This window comes from Balaenoptera ricei, chromosome 4, assembly GCF_028023285.1.
Source record: "Balaenoptera ricei isolate mBalRic1 chromosome 4, mBalRic1.hap2, whole genome shotgun sequence".
Taxonomy (NCBI): domain Eukaryota; kingdom Metazoa; phylum Chordata; class Mammalia; order Artiodactyla; family Balaenopteridae; genus Balaenoptera; species Balaenoptera ricei.
In genome coordinates, this window is record NC_082642.1 from 150,900,752 (window position 1) to 150,918,651 (window position 17,900).

At 44.4% G+C, this 17,900-nt stretch overlaps 1 protein-coding gene across 1 annotated transcript; it reads left to right on the top strand.

The window, feature by feature from the left end:
• Positions 1-15,046: 15,046 nt before the first annotated feature.
• On the top strand, positions 15,047-15,729 carry KCNE2 (potassium voltage-gated channel subfamily E regulatory subunit 2). Its single transcript, XM_059922282.1, has one exon. The coding sequence runs from the start codon at positions 15,053-15,055 to the stop codon at positions 15,422-15,424; it is 372 nt and encodes a 123-aa protein (XP_059778265.1). The 5' UTR covers positions 15,047-15,052; the 3' UTR covers positions 15,425-15,729.
• Positions 15,730-17,900: the final 2,171 nt, after the last annotated feature.

Sequence of the window (17,900 nt, forward strand, 5' to 3'; positions counted from 1 at the left end):
GCTCTGCTTGAGATTGTCAACGGGGCAAACAGGGAAGATGGTAATAATAAGAGAAGAAATGGAGGAAGGGGAAATGATGTCCCTTCCCAGCGTCTTGGTTCCTCCCTGTGTAGAATCAATGTGCTGGACTAGAAAATCTTTAAGGCTCCATATGGTCCTAACGTTCTATTCAGGGTTCATAACCATGGATACAAAACACAAAGCTTTGCTGGTGAGGATACGGAGCAACTGGAATTTTTACTCATTCCTGGCTGGAATGTACAACAACTCTGGAAACTAATTCAGCAGTTTCTTACAAAACTAAACAAGCATCTACCATATGACCCAGCAATTGCACTCTTGAACATTTATCCCAGAGAAATGAAAACTTATGTTCACACCCAAACCTATATAAGAATGTTCACAGTAGCTCTGTTCACAATAGCAAAAACCTGAAAACAATTCAAATGCCCTTCAGCAGGTGAAAAGTTGAATATCCCTATAACACTTCTCAGAAATAAAAAGAAAATAGCTGTTGATATACAGAGCAACTTGGATGGATCTCATGGACATTATGCTGAGTGGAAAAAAGCCGGTCTCAAAAGGTTATTTACTGTATAATCCTATTTTTAGAACATTCTCAAAATGACAGGTTTATAGAGAGTGAGACCAGAGGGTAGACAGTGGGAGAAAGGGGTACAAGTGTAAAGTGGAGTACGAGGGAGTTTCTTAGAGGTGAGGGGGAAGTTCTGTACCTTGATTGTGGTGGTAGTTCCATGAATCTATACATTAGAGGAAATTGCACCAAACTATACACACACACACACACACACACACACATGAATGTAGGTAAAAATGGCGAAATCAGAATAAGGTCTGTGGTCTAGTTAACAACATCATATTGGTGTGGATTCCCTGATTTTGATACTTTATTATATATAGTTATGTAAGATGTCATCATTGGGGGAAGCTGGGTGAAGGGTACATGGGACTCAACATTTTTGCAACTTCCTCTGAGTCTATAATGATTTCAAACTAAAAATAATTTAAAAAGAAATGTATAGAATGGTTGTATCCATCACACCCTAACATAAAAATTTTAAAAATAAATAAGCCCAAACCTTGTTAAGGGCTATCGGCAGTTAGATCAGGCAGGGAGGAGAGCCCACCAGCCAGAGTATGGCAAGGCTCTACCTTATGCCCTGACACACAACAGGTGCTTAATAAATGGGAGTAGAACTGACCACGGCTGGACCGGTCTGCTTTGTGAGCAGTTGACAGCACTGTGGGGACACAGTGTGGCCGTTTTGAGCACCCCAGTCTCTGGTTTAGATTTTCTTTCTCTGGTCTGAGCTGAGGAGAACCTATTAAAAACACCCTGCCTAGTCAGGCTTGGAAGACCATGAGCTAGAAAGTGGTCTTCGGGCCATTCTCCAGAGGTGGACAGCAGGTTCCTCTGGGCCATCCCTTTTCGGGATACTCATAAAGCTGTGCTGTCTCCTTGAGGTCGCTAACTGAAAGCAAATTCTTTTGTTGTTAGTTTTATTTTATTGTCATACGAACACTTAACATGAGATCTACCCTTTTAACAAAGGGTGCAACACATCATTGTTGACCCTAGGTGCAGTGTTGTGCAGCAGCTCTCTAGGGCTTATTCATCTTGCTTAACTGAAAGTTCATGCCTGGTGATTAGTAACCCATTTCCACTCCTCCCAGCCCCCTACAACCACCATTCCACTTTTTGATTCTATGAATTTGACTATTTCAGGTGTCTCATGTAAGTGGAAGCATGTAGTATTTGCCTTTCTGTGACTGGTTTATTCCCTTCAGCATAATGTCCTCAAGGTGCATTTGTGCTGTCGTGTATCACAGAATTTCATTCTTTTTAAAGGCTGTATAGTATTCCATTATATGTATATACCACATATTCTTCATCCATTCATCCACTTAAGTTGTTTCCACATCTTGGCTCTTGTGAATAGTGCTGCAATGAACATGGGAGTGCGGACACCTCTTCAAGATCCTGATTTCGGTTCTTTTGGATAAATACCCAGGACTGGGATTACTAGATTACGTGGTAGTTCTAGTTTTAATTTTTTGAGGACCTCCATACCGTTGTCCGTAGCGACATTGCCATTTTGCTTTCCCACCAACAGTGTGCAAGGTTCTAATTTCTCCACATCATCCCCAGCACTTGTTGTCTTGGTTTTATTTTGTTTTTAAATAATAGCCACTCTGACAGGTGTGAAGTGAAGCAAATTCTTAAAGCTACCAAACTTTGGAATCCAGGAGAGTCCTGGAGACAGTTTTCTCCCAGACAAGGCAAGGACTTGTTCTAAATGTTCAAGGAGATGGAATTCTTAGAAATGATTTCTTAAGGGAGCAGGTGCTTGGGTTTGGTCCTCCCTTGAGGTCTGACCTGAGTGCATCAAGAGGGCAGAAGGGCTGGGAGTCCACAGTGATAGGGCCGGGGTGGGGTTGGTGGGGTGCCTCGGGGACTCTTCCTGAGCTGGACACTCTCCATCCCAGGCTTCTGTCTTTGAATCAGACACAAAAGTTCCAAAGAAAACCCACTCAACAATCTTCCTAAACAAAGGGCTCAGGAACAAGGAGAGATGTGGGCAAGGATACATCTGGAACGAGTTTCACTGGATGTGTTAACAGGAAGCTGGGTTCTAAGCAGAGACCAAAAGACAGGTCTCATTCCTGACAAAACTGGAAAGCAGACAAAGTTTGCTGGTGAGACCCCCTTCTCTCTTCCCTGGTCTGGGTTGATCGGCTTTTCCCTACAAGGTTCCATGGGCCTCCCACTCCTTCTAGGGGAGAAGAAGCCCCCACGTCTCTCCCTTCTCACCTTTCCATCCAGTTTCAGTCCCCACACACCTGTGGCCCACATGCTGAGGATTCTTTTCTCTTTGTTTTGATTCTCTTCCTCTTTGAAAATCATCTTTGCAAAATAACCCTGGTATCACAGTAAGGTATCGTGCACTCCAGATTAACGCACAGGGAAAGAAATGCTCTCCGAGACCATGGGGTGAGCTTCGTGCAGCCCTCGTTTTCCGCTCACAGAAATTAAAGACAGTACCCTGCCATTAGGCCTTGGTGCACTTGGGCCTCGCTGACATTGAGTAAGGTCAAGGAAAATAGAACACCATGAAGTTGAGACGTCCTCTGGCTTTACATTCCAAATTAGGCTCGCAGCTTCTTGGTGGCAAGATTCTCATCCCCAGAAGCAAAGCTGGGAGAGCACCTTGGGTCAAGACTCCACATAAAGAGGATAAACTTTAACAAAACTTGGTTTGCTCTATCAGTAAAGCAGCATCTCCAAAGCATCCTACAGGGTTGCTTCTCTTGTTGCTGGACCAAAGAATCTCCACATGTTTGGGGAGTCCTTGGTGAAGCCTTCTTTGTTGGAAATGGTCAAGTTTGTTTGTGGCTCAGAGAAGAAGAAAACTCCAGTAGTTCCTCAGTCAAATAGTGTCATCCACTCCAGAACTATTGTCATCTCTTCTAATATTCTGCAGCTGGGCAGAGAAATCTAAAGCTCATTGTGCAGCTGCATGAAACTCACAGTGTTTCTCAGCACAGCCAGCTTCAGCTTTTCACAAAACCATCATGCTCACACCAAGACCATCAACGAAAACCTCCTGTTTTATGAGCTCCATCTGGAAACTTCAAGTACCGTTAATGTTTCTGAAATGGTGAAGAGGTTTTTTTTTTTTTTTCCGAGAGTTTATTTTTGATTGGAAGAATAACCTTGATACCTTGTAAACAGGTGGGTTTTGATTTCATCAGAGGTGAAATCTAGAATTGTTACCTTTTCCCATGAATCTGGAAGGCACTGAGAACCGTTGTTCAACCAGACTCGGGATGAGCAATACAGACAAGGTTCCTGCTGTCATGGAACTCAAGTTCTAGTTAGAGACAGAAAAGAAAGCAATAAAACAGGATAACTTCAGAATTCAAAGATGCCATCATGTAGGGTGGTGGACATCAGTGTTACAGATTGGGTGGGTAGGGAAAAAACTTGTCTGAGAAGATATCATTTGAAGTGAAGAAGAAGCAAGCTGTGCTAAGATCTGCAGGAATATCGTTCCAGGCAGAGGGAACAGCTGATGCAAAGATCCTGGGGCAGGCTGAATGATGGCCCCTCGAAGATGTCCACCTCCTAACCCTTGGAACCTGTGAATTAAGTTAACTTACATGTAAAAGGGACTTTGCAGTTCTATTTAAATGAAAAGCCTTGAGGTGAGATTATTCTGGTTGATCTGGGCAGGTCAAGTGCAATCACAAAAGTCCTTGTAAGAGAAAGGCAAGAAGGTCAGAGTTAGTGGTAAGAAATGTGATGATGAAAGCAGAGGTTGGAGTCATATGAGGAAGGGGCTGTGAGCCAAGGAATGGGGGCAGCCTCTAGAAGCTGGAAAAGACAAGGAAACAGGTTTCCCCTGCCAGAGTCTCCAGAAGGAATCAGCCCTGCTGACACCTTGATTTTAGCCCAGTGAGACCCATTTTGGACTTCTGACCTCCAGAACTTTAAGATAATAAGTTTATGTTGTTTTAAGCCATTAAGTTTGTGATAGGTTATTGCAGCAACAATGGGAAACTAATACAGATGCTAAGGCAGAAACAAGAAGAGCAGGGAAGCAGGACCAGGCTTTGAGGCGAAGATGAGATCAGAGGGGGAACCAGGGGTCCGCTATGGCCTTCTGGGCTGCACTAAGGAGTCTGGATTTTATTCTGAAGGTGATGGGAAATCATTGGAGAGTTTTAAGCAGGGCAATAGCGTGTCCTGATTTATGTTTCTAAAAGGTCATGCTGGTCGCTCTTAGAAGTGGATGAATGAGGACAAAGAGTGGAAGGCTGAAGGCAGAGAGCAAGCCACGACACAGTCCAGCCAGGAGGCGGCTGGTTCCAAGTAGACTGAGTTGGGATGTGTTTTAAAGTGTCAGCAAACCACTGATCACCACCAAAAGCACCAAAGCAGTAAGAAATGAAGCTGAATCCATTGCTTGCCAGACCAAGGGACATGTTCAAAGGGTCTGTCTGTGCAGAAATAGGAAGACTGAAGCTTAGGGCAACAAGAAAAAATGTACAACAGAAAAGGGCAAGTTTCTGAGAAAGGGTGTCTGATTGGCTCATGAGACGGATTGTAACTCTTCTTTGCAATTGGCCATCTCAGTAGTTTACAACATAGAAGCCCAGATGCAGTTTCCAAAGAGGTTGAGCTGGGTTGCTACAGTTCTGGCTGGTTCAATATCACTCAGAGGGCAGACTCACACATCCAAGATCAAGATTTGGAGAGGCTTTTCTTTTCTTTTATTCTTTTTTTAAAATCTTTATTTATGGCTGCGTTGGGTCTTCGTTGCTGTGCGCGGGCTTTCTCTAGTTGCGGCGAGCGGGGGCTACTCTTCGTTGTGGTGTGCGGGCTTCTCATTGCAGTGGCTTCTCTTGTTGCAGAGCATGGGCTCTAGGCGTGCGGGCCTCAGTAGTTGTGACCCGCGGGCTCAGTAGTTGTGACTTGCAGGCTCTAGAGCGCAGGCTCAGTAGTTGTGGTGCACGGGCTTAGTTGCTCCACGGCATGTGGGATCTTCCTGGACCAGGGATCGAACCCGTGTCCCCTGCATTGGTAGGCAGATTCTTAACCACTGCGCCACCAGGGAAGTCCCGGAGAGGCTTTTCTTGATGGGAGTCAATCAACAATATCTGCTAATGGATTGGATGCGGGAGGTTAGGAAAAGCAAGGAATTGAAGCTAATTCTTAGGTTTGTGGCTTAGGGAACTGAGAGGATGGCGGGGACCCCTTTACTGTGATGGTGGGAGGAGCACATGTGGTGGGAGGACTAAGCATTCTGTTTGGACCTTTGAAGCTGAGATGACCGTTAAACATGTAAGTGGAAAGGTTAAGTAAGCATTTGGACATTTGAGACTGAAGTTTAGAGGAGAGAATTGGGCTGGAGGTATAAATTTATAAATATGGATTTTTAAGATATCAACTTTATTGTGGTATAGTTTACATCAAATTACATGTACCCATTTCAAGGGTACAGTTCAATGAGTTTTGACAAATGCATACACCCAAGTAACCAAGACCACCATCAAGATATAGAACAATTCAGTCACCCCCAGAAGTTCTCTCTCCATCCTTTGCATTCAACCTTCCCCTCACCTGGCTCCAGGAAACAACTGGTCTGCTTTCTATCACTGTAGATTACTTTTGCCCTTTCTGGAATTTCTAGAAATGGACTTACACAGTAAAAACTCTTTTCTGTCTGACATGTTTTGCTCAGATAATGTTTTTGAGATTCATCCATGTGGTTGCATGTATCATTAGTTTGTCCCTTTTTATTTTTGAGCAGTATTCTATTGTCTAGATATACCACAATTTATTTACGCATTTGTCTGTTGAGGGATATGTGGGTTATTCCCAGTTTTCAGCTATTACGAATAAAACTCCTACAAACATTGATGTGTAAGTCTTCGTGTGGACATAATTTTTTCATTTATCTTGGGTGAATACCTAGAAGTGGCATTGTTGGGGGTCTTACAGTAACTTACTAGAAAACTGCCAAACTGTTTCCAAGTGGTTGTATCATTTTACATTCTTGCCAACGACGATGAAAGTTCCAGTTACTCCACATCCTCACCGACACTTGGTGTCGTCAGTCTTTTTAAAATTTAGCCATTCTAGAAGGCATGTGGGGCATCTCACTGTGGTTGTAAGTTCATTTCCTGCTAATTAATGATGCTGAGCCATTCAGAGCCATAGGAAGAGGTTCAAGAATAGCGAGAAAAGAAAAGAAATAATTATCAGCTCCAAGAAAAACAAAAAATTTGTGTAGGAAAGATGTAATTACAGCCCACTACGTGGGTCATCAAAGAACAATGTTTCTATCATCATAGAAATGCAAACTCTGAGGTTGGATTTAACCCTAAATTGTGATGGAGCTGTACTGGGAGGGTGTGGAGGAGGGAAGAGGATGCGGATGTAGAGTCACCTTCCATCACAGGAGGGCAACAGACAGAGTCTGTGCAGGATATCTCTCCTAGCAGGATTGAGGCAGAGGCACTAACTGATCTGAGACTCTCCAAAGACAGTTACCAACCCTCTACCTTCACAATTATCTGTTACCAGAGTTACGTTCTACTTAAGGAGGGTTGTTAGCCCTTGGTTTGTATCCATAGAGATGCTCGAAGAACAATGCAGGTGACTTGAAAGGCAGACTTGATTCTAAATAAAGTCTTCCATGCTCTTCTCTTTCGAAGGAATTTTGGGTTTTTTAAGTGCTGGATATCAGACTGAATAACATTCCATTTAAATCCAAAGGCAGACTCAACTCACTAGATTTTAAAAACATGCCACGTGTAGGCAGAGGTAAGTAAAGATGTATGTAAAGATGTGGGTTGCAATTTAGTTTTGGAAGAGAACATTTGCTTTTACGTGCCTTGCTTTCTGGGCAGATAGCATTTTACTGTTGGGGACGATACAGAGTGAGTCTATCGAGAAACTTCTGCAGAGGTCAAGAGGGTTGATGCCCATGGGGGAAACAGGAGACAGCTCTGTCCCCTTTCTTCTTTCTTCTCCAGCCTGTAACAGATACTTGGGTCACAGTTACACTCTGCTTCTGAATCCGATTGCAGTCATATGGATTGTATATCAGGCTTCTGGAGGAGCTATGTAAAAATTAACCATTAAGGAACTAGTCTTCACCAGGTGCTAGGAAGCTCTTTTCCTTAATAAGGCTGGTCAAGCTCTGCTTCTCACTGTCACGTCCCCTTGTTTATTTCTCTTAAAAATAATAACAAAAGCTAGTATGTGTAGGGCACTTACTCTCTTACTATGTGCCAGGTCTGTACTAAGTGCTTTATGTCCTTTTTCTCATCTAATTTTTATGACAACCCAATGAGGTAGAAACTCTTCTTCCTCTCCATCTTACAGATGAAGAATCCACAGAACAGGAACACTATGTAATTTGCTCACCTGGTTTGTCAGCCTCCAAAGCCAAGCTCTTAGCCTCCAGGATATATCGTCTTCCAGTCCTGCCCTAATTACCAAAGTGTAGACTTGCACACTCTTTTGATTCTTCTTACATTTGCTCTTAGGAGAATTCAAGATGTGCGGTGAAACGGCCAGGGCTGCCTTAGGAGTGAGATTGGGCTCTGTTCCTTGTTTCACCAGCAGGGGGCACAGTCACCTCAGTTGAATTTCCCAGAGAGCCATTTGAACCTCCTGCTTCTGTTTCTACGGAGGCACTTTCAGTCCAACTGGACCATCGAACAATTCCTTTCTGGTTGGGTTTGCTTAGTCTTGTTCAGTGAAGGCAATTTTAGAGAACAAATGGTGTCATGAGAAGCTGGTGCAGTTTTAGAAATCCTTATATTTCTTCAGCTCACACCTAATATTTACATTAACTACTATACTTTGTAGGTAGTTTTACATCCCAGCCATCTTCCTCTTGCCACCCAGTGTACTGCAAACCATACTGTTCAGTGCATCATTTAATGAGAAAATCCAAAATGAAGCAAAGTTAACCTTCCTTTACACAGGTACATTAGAGAGTACTGGCCAGCCCCGTGACCTTCAAGTGACTTTGGTGGTGTGTAACTTCTGCAGCTGCCGTTCAGGAACTGGACACAAATCCTGGCTCTACTTCTATGTCATTCTGACCTCTTGAGCTCGCTGTGCCTGCATTCCTCAGCTGTAAGGTTCATAGTACCTTCTACACCGGGTGTGGCAATGATCACATGATGCTGATACAATACAAGCGTTTGAGAAGAACCTGGCACATGGTAAGTATTCAGTAGGTGTCATCTTTTATTAAGTCCCACTCTGCCCAATTCCAAGGACTCCCACTATGATAGAAAAGGATCTTTTCGTAAGTAGAATTTGTCAGCTCTTTGTATACTTTGCAGACTTGCTTCCATCTCCTCCGTATAACACCTTTCTGCGGCAAGTTTCTATTTTACCAGACAACCATGTAGTTATAAGTCATGTGGAAATTGTCCTAGAGAGGACAATTAAACGAAATTTGGCTAATCAGGAAGTGGTCAGAATAGGGATGCTTGCTGCAAATCATACTGGCCTTCTCCTCAACCCACACCAACCACTCAGGGATGGCCATATTCATGTCTGCTGTCTGGGACGCTTTCCCTCCCCGCGAGGTCTGCAGGGAAGGGTGCTGTCCACTAAGACTTGTCCCAGCCTGGGCGGCTCCCTGTGCCCCCGCACTGCCCCGGCTGGAGCTGGCATCACTGGGCCTGAAAAGGGAACTTGTGCCCAACTCCAGACTCCAGCAGGCACACCGCCGCCGGCACCAAGGTTAATTCCCAACTGCCGGTCAGTATTTAACTTTCCTCATAAGATTAGATTAAATATTTGGGTTCATAAAAGCCTAGGATTGCAGACTGCGGTGAGCGAGGGCTCAGCTGGCTGCAGGCTGGAGCTGCCCACAGGCCAGGTTTATGCAGCATCCTTCGAGCTCCTGGCGCCAGCGAGAAGGTGCAGGACAGCCTGACTCTGCAGCGAGGAATTTCCTACTGCTGCGCGCCGCACAGGCAAGTTTCCATTGCAAATACTTCATTGTTTTAGGAATTAACTAACAAAGCTATATTTTTTTTTACAGAAAATTATAAAAGGAATGATTTTCCTGGTACAAGACCTGGCCTTTCCTCCCTTCCCTTCCCTTCCCCACCCCCTCACCCCCTCTCCCTCTCCCTCCCTCCCTCTCTTCTTCGCTCCTTCGTTCCCTCCTTCCTCTTTTGCACACTCTGTCTCTCTCTTTCTTCTCCTCCCCTCCTCCTCCCAGTCCTCTTCCTCTTTCTTCTTCTCCTTCTTTTCCTCCTCCTCCCTCTTCTCTTTGTAGTGTTTTCCTTACTCATCTCTTCAGTAATTGCCTTTGGATGAAAATTTTGAGCGTTTATTTTTTAACGGGAGTTTCACGGTAGATGTAGATAATCATCTGTTTCTATTCCTGTTGTAACAATGAAAGACTCTGCTGCATTTTGTAGGTCCAGATGATAGTAGTGATCCGCAAGCTCTCTAGAAAAGAGAACTTTGGATTTGGGGATCAAGTGCATGTTACTTTCCTCATAGTGTCAGACTGTCCTTGTCATGAATTATGCACATTTGTGACAGGCACAGCTGGAATTAGGGGGTCATTATGTGTCCTGAAGAGAGGGCACAATCAATTGATGTACATGGGCTCAAGCCTTGGTCTTGGTCTCGTTTCTCTTGCCCAGTGAGCTGACCAGTCACAGGCGATGGAAACAGGGAGTTAGTGGACTTCGTGACCTCTGCTAAGACAGAGCGGGGGTTGAGCACCAGCCTGGGTGACTTGGGTTTCTAGACTTAGCACTGTGACCTTGGACAGGGGATTTAAGCTCGCTGGGCTGTAGTTACTCCCCCTGCCAAAGGAGCAGACCAGCCCAAAGTATCTCCAGGGCCCCATCCTGTTATATGACTGAGCAAGAACCATCTATTAAAAATGCCTGAAAATGTAGAACCACGTGTATTAGTTTGAACTATATGGGACGTTGCCAATATTTGACCATTTTTAACCTCTATAAAGGGCAACTTCAAATGGTTCAACAGACCATAAATAATAGTTGCCTTCACATTCCAAGGGTGAATGCCTATTATGGTATTCTACTTAGAAGAGGGATAAGTATTTATACCAAATGTGGTCAACGTCTATCAGTTAAATAGTTATTCTGGGTAGCAGAAAAGTTAATCTGCTTGTTTTAGCAGAATGTCCATCAATGAAATAGCTTTCATGCACTGTAATTTGATTTTTGCCTGTGGACGATGGGCTGCCCAGCCATGCCTCATGCAACAGCGTCCGAATAGTGACCCTTCCTTGGACTCCACTTTTTCAGCCTGGCTAGGGGTCAGCACTTAGGCAGTTAATCCCCATAGGCCCTATTTAGCTCTGTGATTAAGTTTTATCAGAAAGCACCTCCTGACCTGCTTAGCAGTGGGCCTTTGTCCATATTATATAGAAGAGCTGAACAGATAATCAGTAGTATTAGCTCTAACAGGCCCATGAATGCTGCCTCACCCACACCTGGAAACAAATCCAAATCCAGGGGATCTCGGCACTAAAGTCCTTCATCTCAAAGACATTTCATGGCAGAGATTTTTGATTGGGATTTAGGGGCCCCAGGAGTCCCCTGAAAGTGAACGTAGAGCTTCATATGTGCATACGTACAATTTTCCGGGGAAAAATAAAGTCAAATTGTTTTATTTCGTTTTTCAAGGAATCTAGGGACCCTCCCCTCCCCACAAATAAGTTAAGAATCACTATTGTAGTTTCCAGTTGAATTCTGTAGAACACAGGAGAGGAGCATTCATTCATTCACCAAACCTTTAATCAAGGTCTGCTATCCATCAACCCCAGTGCAGTTCCGGGATTCGAAGGTGAATAAAACAATCTCTGCCCTCCAGCAGCTCAGTGCTTATGTCATTTGGAATCAAAGGACTTTCTCTGTAAACATCAGTTTCCTCGTTTGTAAAATGGAGGTACTTGCTTACATTTTAGAGTGGTTTTGAGCATCCCATGAATAGCACACAGTAAATGGGAAAATTGAGAACAAGCAAGCAAACAAACATGACGGTTTGCAGGAGTAACACAGAAAAGGGATCTCCAGCCCATACTGGGAGGTCGGGGAAAAGCTTGTGGACAGGGTGCCTGCCGACCTAGGTTTCTGAAACTATAAGAGCAAACCATCTTTTTTAAAAATGTGTGAGTGTGATGGATAAAGAAGATGTGGCACATATATACAATGGAATATTACTCAGCCATAAAAAGAAACGGAGTTATTTGTAGTGAGGTGGGTGGACCTAGAGTCTGTCATACAGAGTGAAGTAAGTCAGAAAAAGAAAAACAAATACTGTGTGCTAACACATATATATGGAATCTAAAAAAAAAAAAATGGTTCTGAAGAACCTAGGGGCAGGACAGGAATAAAGACGCAGACGTAGAGAACGGACTTGAGGACACGGGGAGGGGGAAGGGTAAGCTGGGATGAAGTGAGAGAGTGGCATGTACATATATACACTACCAAATGTAAAACAGATAGCTAGTGGGAAGCAGCCGCATAGCACAGGGAGATCAGCTCGGTGCTTTGTGACCACCTAGAGGGGTGGGATAGGGAGGGTGGGAGGAAGAAGGGCAAGCCAGGGAAAGTCCTGGAGAAGATCAGTGCTCTCTCCTCTCTCCCTCCGCCCCACTGCCCCTTCCCCTCAATACTTAAAGTGTCCATCCACATCCCAGCGTGGAAAGCTGGGGCTTCCCTTGAGGCACCCTGTCCTGGATGGTCTTGCTAAGCCTCAGAACATGCCTCTCCTGTGTCCGCTGTGGTCTCTCGGAGCCCTGAAGGAACAGGCCCTGGCCCAGAGTTTTCACAGGTGGTAAAAAGCTTAAGAGTCGCTTTGATGAAAGCATTCGCAGAACGATGTCGGCAGTGAGGCAGTGAGCGTGACCGACCCTGCTGTCCTTCCCCTGTAACACGGGGACTTTACTCCCTCCACTCAGGGGCGCCACTGGAATTCCAAGCACAGCGGCACAGCCACGAAGGATATGCACAGGAGGGGAGGCGGGCGGGCAGAGGAGCTCAGAGCACAGAGGAGCTCGCAATGCCCCCTCCTCTCTGGGGGAGCCCAGATCCAAGGTGGCCTCCTGTAGCCCACTGCCTGCTGGCCTTGCTGCAGAGAACCGCTGTCCAATGAGCAGAAATGAGTAGACTATTTCCCATCTTGGCAGGAAGAACACGAAGGGGACCCAATTCTCTGCCCTGAAGAGGTCCCCTTCTTCCCCTTCTCAGTTGCCTCTTAGTCCACAGTCGCTTGGGGTCTTCCACGAGACCAAACTTCCCTCGTCACCCCCCAGTCTTTGCTTTTGTACACTTAGCTCCTCTGGGATTCTTGTTTGTTTGTTTTCATTTTTTGTTTGCTTGGTTTTTGGTTTTTTAGTTGTCTCTATGTTCTACCCATTCTTCAATTTGGCTTCATAGAAGGAAACTGAATTCTCTCCAGAGGGTGCAGCAGGGGGATGTATAAGCTGGAAGAATCACAGTTTTCTTTATTGGATGAAGCTGTGGAAAAGGGTTGGCAGGAACAGAGGGTGAGGGCACTGGTGGGTGAAGTGATCCTGCCCCGTCACATTTGTAAGGTGAGCCCTACAGAGCACGGGAAGTGGGGGGGATGGATTTTTTTTGGATGGATGAAACAAGTGTGACCTCCCCCCAAATGAGTAGACCTGGGCTCTTCAAGGGTTAAGGAGCCAGTGGTGAAGTCTTGACTCGGATTAAAGCCGGCTTAGCTATACTCTTTCACAGTGAACTGTGTTATTTTAAGGGGGAGAAAGCGTGCCTCTGTCACACTGCTTGGAAAATATGCTTGGTGAGTACTTTGGGGCAATCTTACCTGTTTGTTAAGTTTCTTTTCAACCCACTCTGTTCACACCTGTTACAACCCTCTGCACCTTGCACGGTCGTTTGTTTGCATCTCTCCCACTACACTGAGCTTCCACAGGCAGAATTCTCGTACTCGTCATCGCTGCATTTCCGATGCCAGCATGTTCCCGGCACATTCATTTACTCATCAGACATCCATTGTGTGCCTACTGTGTGCCAGTTTAGTTGGTTTAGTGCCAACATTCACTAAACCGAGGTAGACAGAGGCGATGTGAGCCCTGCCCCCACAGACATCATGGTCGAGTGGGAAAGGTGAGACCATAAGCCAATCATCACACACACACAGCGACATATACACAGAAGCACCACATATTGGGAAGAGTGCTTTGAAGAAAAGTAATAAGATGCTATGGGAGAAAAGTGATGATGGGGGTGGGGTTTGAGAGCAGGGCCGGGGGAGTTTTCTCAGAAGTGACAGTTAAGCTGGGCCCCAAAGGGTGAGGAGGTAGCAGAGGGAAGAGAAGGGGAAAAGTATTCCAGGTTGAGGGAACAGAATGTGCAAACGTCCTGAAGCAGGAGAAGGTTTACTGATGTGGAGGAAGGCAGGCCAGGAAGACCAGTTGCCATGAGCGGAGAGTAACTGGGGAGGTGGTCAGGGGCCAGCCGGGCCAGACCAGGTAAACCCGTTAAAGAATGAGGATTTTATTTTGTGAACAGGAAGGTAATGCATCATTTTAAAAACAGGGGAATGATGTGCTCCCATTTCCCTCTTAAAAAGAGCACACTGACTGCCGTGCAGGGCAGAGAGGGGCAGGTGTGACCCTGGGGGGGGGTGGTTTTGGGGAGGGTCGCATTGCATTGCATTGTATCAGCCAGGTGAGAGATGCTGGGGCTGGGCGGCGAAGTGAGGGTGGAGAAGAGAGTGGGAGTTGAGAAATATGAATGATCTCTCAGGTTGTGCCTTTGTATCACTTACCTAAAGCACTTCTTTCAAATATGATGCACATACCCATCTCTTTGGTACAACTGGAAAAAGCACTGCCTAGATATAGGAGATGGAGCAGATTGCAAAGTCTGTCAATGCCCCTTGCAAGCTTCTGACCCATAAGTCTCTGAAAACACAGAACGTACGTCAGTCATTGCTTCATTCAGCTGATGTCTGTTGAGTATCTGTTATGAACAAGGCATTGTGCTAGCCATTGTGAGGTGAGCGACCTATTTAGAAACAAAGTAATGAATGCAAGGTTATTGATGAAAATTTTGAACGGAAGAAAAATATAAGGAAAAAAGAAATCTGTGAGTATACCATCCACTATTAACACTTTGAACTATTTATTTCTCCAGTCTTTTTTCCATTTTCATCTGCATGTATATTTATTCACATAGGTAAATTGGGATCATAATACATATAGTTTTCTGTACTCCACTAAACTTTTATTGTAAGATATCATGAATGCAAACAATGCATCAAGTATATAGCAAAATTTAAAGAATAACAAAATATGCACTCACTCAGTCACCAGCCAGGTGAAGAAGAAATAATATCACTTCCCCCCCTTGCATGCCCCTCGCTCCATCCCTTAAGGTAGCCAAATGCAGAAAGAATTCATTTTCTTAAGCTTGTTCATATATTTTATTCTTTAAATTGCAGCAGGAGGGAAATATGCCTACTCCATCCAATCTGACACAGACACTGGAATATGTCTTCAAAAGGATTTTTGTTACTTATATGGACAATTGGCGCAGGAACACAACAGCTGAGCAGGAGGCCCTGCAAGCCAAAGTCGATGCTGAGAACTTCTACTACGTCATCTTGTACCTTATGGTTATGATCGGAATGTTCTCTTTCATCATTGTGGCCATCCTGGTGAGCACAGTGAAATCCAAGAGACAAGAACACTCCAATGACCCGTACCACCAGTACATTGTGGAGGACTGGCAAGAGAAGTACAAGAGTCAAATCTTGAACCTAGGAGAACCAAGGGCCACCATCCACGAGAACACTGGTGCAGCAGGGCTCAAAATGTCTCCTTGATTAGCGAGAGAGGCATACAGCCAACGTCTGATATGCAAATATGAAGATACGCCAGTGTCATGGAGTCAATCCAAGTTGCCATGCTTAGAAGACACTAAGTTCCTCGCTCTCTGTTGAGAATTTTCATGGAGATCAGGTGGCTGGTCAACTAAGACAGGGGACATTTCAATCTCAGTGATTTATGCTTGCTCACTGGAGCAGTAATTTATGCTGAAGAGCTCTTTTCCTTTCCGTGCAATGTCAATGTCATTTTAATCAATGTCAATAGTGAAAATAAAGCCAAATTTGAAGTAACATGCCTGGGCAGTGGCAGTGGGGATAGAAAGGAGAGATTAACAAATCATTGAATCTTCTTCCTCACGAAACATTTTGTTTGTGACTAAATCAATTTATAAATAACCCAGGTGTATTACCCAGAAGCTGAGGTTCAGAAATCTGTCACTTGCTCACTGGATTGATGTAGGAGCATTTATTTATTAATTCATGAATGTAGAGTCTGAAGTGATGAATAAATAGAACCACGGGGTTCCTTTATGTGTATTGTTTCCCTAGCATTGAGCTTATTTGGAAGTCTGAAGACTGAACAAACATTTCACAAGGGCAAAGAGTCCACACCAGAGAAGTAGAATCTTTAAGAACTACTTGGTGCAACAGAAACATACCTTTTAATTAACATTTAAAATTTCACAGAAAACTTTTAAAAGTCCTTGTTATTATAGAAAAAGTAGTAAAACATTGTAATACTGCTTTATGAACAACTCTTTTCACTCAATTTATTTTCCATATTTACAATTACTTATTTCCACTTAGTTTCAAGAAACTTATTTTCACTTACATACGGAAAGTGGCTGAATTGTTGCTGTCTGTTGAAGAGCTAGACTGTTAACTGCTTAGTATTTTGAAGCTTGGGGTTCACAATATCACAGAATGTCAGGGCTGGAAGAAGACACCTTGGAGATCATAGTATTCCTTTTTTTTTTTTTTCCCAGATGTCCAGAGAGTCTGGGTGCTTTAATACCAGAAAATTAGACACAGGAAAAAACAAGCAAACAAACAAATAAATAAGCCTAGTCAAGAGTTAGCCAAAGACTGTCAAAACATACTCCTTAAGAAAATAGCCTCTGTGCTTCCTGTTTTGGAAGTTATTTGCTAATGGAAACAGTTGTGTCAACATTAGTCTTGAAGCAACCATGGCTGTAAGGGGTAATTTACAAGAAAGTGTATGTTCAGAGAGCAGGCACACCAAGGGTTCATGGGTTATCTCAGGACGGTTATGAGCAGGTCTGGAACCCAAGGTCAGCCCCATGCTGGTTCCTAATCCTGTATTAGATTCTTACTGCTGCTGTAACAAATCACCACAAATGTACCGGCTTAAAACAAAGAGATATATTGTCCTACACTTCTGGAGGTCAGAAATCTGAACTGGGACTCACTGGGCTGTGTTCTTCTAGAGCTTCTAGGGGAGAATCTATTCATTTGTAGACGGGAATCTCCGGTCCACAGATTAGGCGACTTCATTCATTAATTCAAACAAGCATCATTTAATATCTATCTACTTGGGTCACTGGCCTAGACCCCAGGAGTATAGAGATGAATGGGACTCCCAGAGCTGCAGGAACTCACTCAGTCGAGGCGGAGTCAGACACGTGAACATCAAAACGATATAATGTGACAACGTTATAACGTAGAGCAACACAAAAGGGGCAGAGCTAGAGCCGGGACAGAGGCCCCGCCTAAGTCGGGTTAAGGTCTAGAGAGTAGCTGAGAGGAGGAAGCCAATGGCAAGACGGACTTACGGGCTGTAGCTTCACAAAGCTTCACGCCCCCTTACACTCTTCTCTTCCTCCAGCTTCCCATCTACTCAGCCAAGCAGAGCAATTGTGAGCAGAGCCTCAAGTCTCAGGGCACTAACACAAAATTCAAAACAGGAGTCCTTCTTCAACGTCTTATACGGATTACAAGCTTTGTGTCTTTAGAGTGAGATATATACAAGGTCTGTTTCCTAATAACAAAGATGCAATTATGCTAACAGAAGCGTTAAATACAGTTTTGGAGAAAACCATTCATGTTCCAAGAGCAGATACGGCAAGAGTGATTTCCCTCCTTAGATCAGAAACCCAGAAATGCTGTACCACACGGAACATTCTCACCAGTGTGCCCAGAGCAGCAACCCAGGCTACAAAATCTCAGCCTTGGGTCTGGATCCAGACAGGAATCCAAGGTTTCTACCATCTGACAAAGACTATCTCTTTGCCCAAACTCTGGTCAGGCTCCTCTGAGCCTTCTTCTTGACTAGACCTCTTGCCCTATAAACACTGCACATTCTTGGCAAAAAAGATATCATCCACCTCCCCACATCTGAACAAACACTACCATAGTTTCTAACAGCTCTAGGTTGCGTCCCTAAGGGGACCCCAGCCCGCTTTAAAGTGCTTGCCTAAGAAAACTCAATTTACTTTTTTTGCCAGCCAAAACC

Coding starts and splice junctions, on each gene's coding strand:
- KCNE2 (XM_059922282.1), top strand. CDS start 15,053: ATGCCTACTCCATCCAATCTGACACAGACACTGGAATATGTCTTCAAA.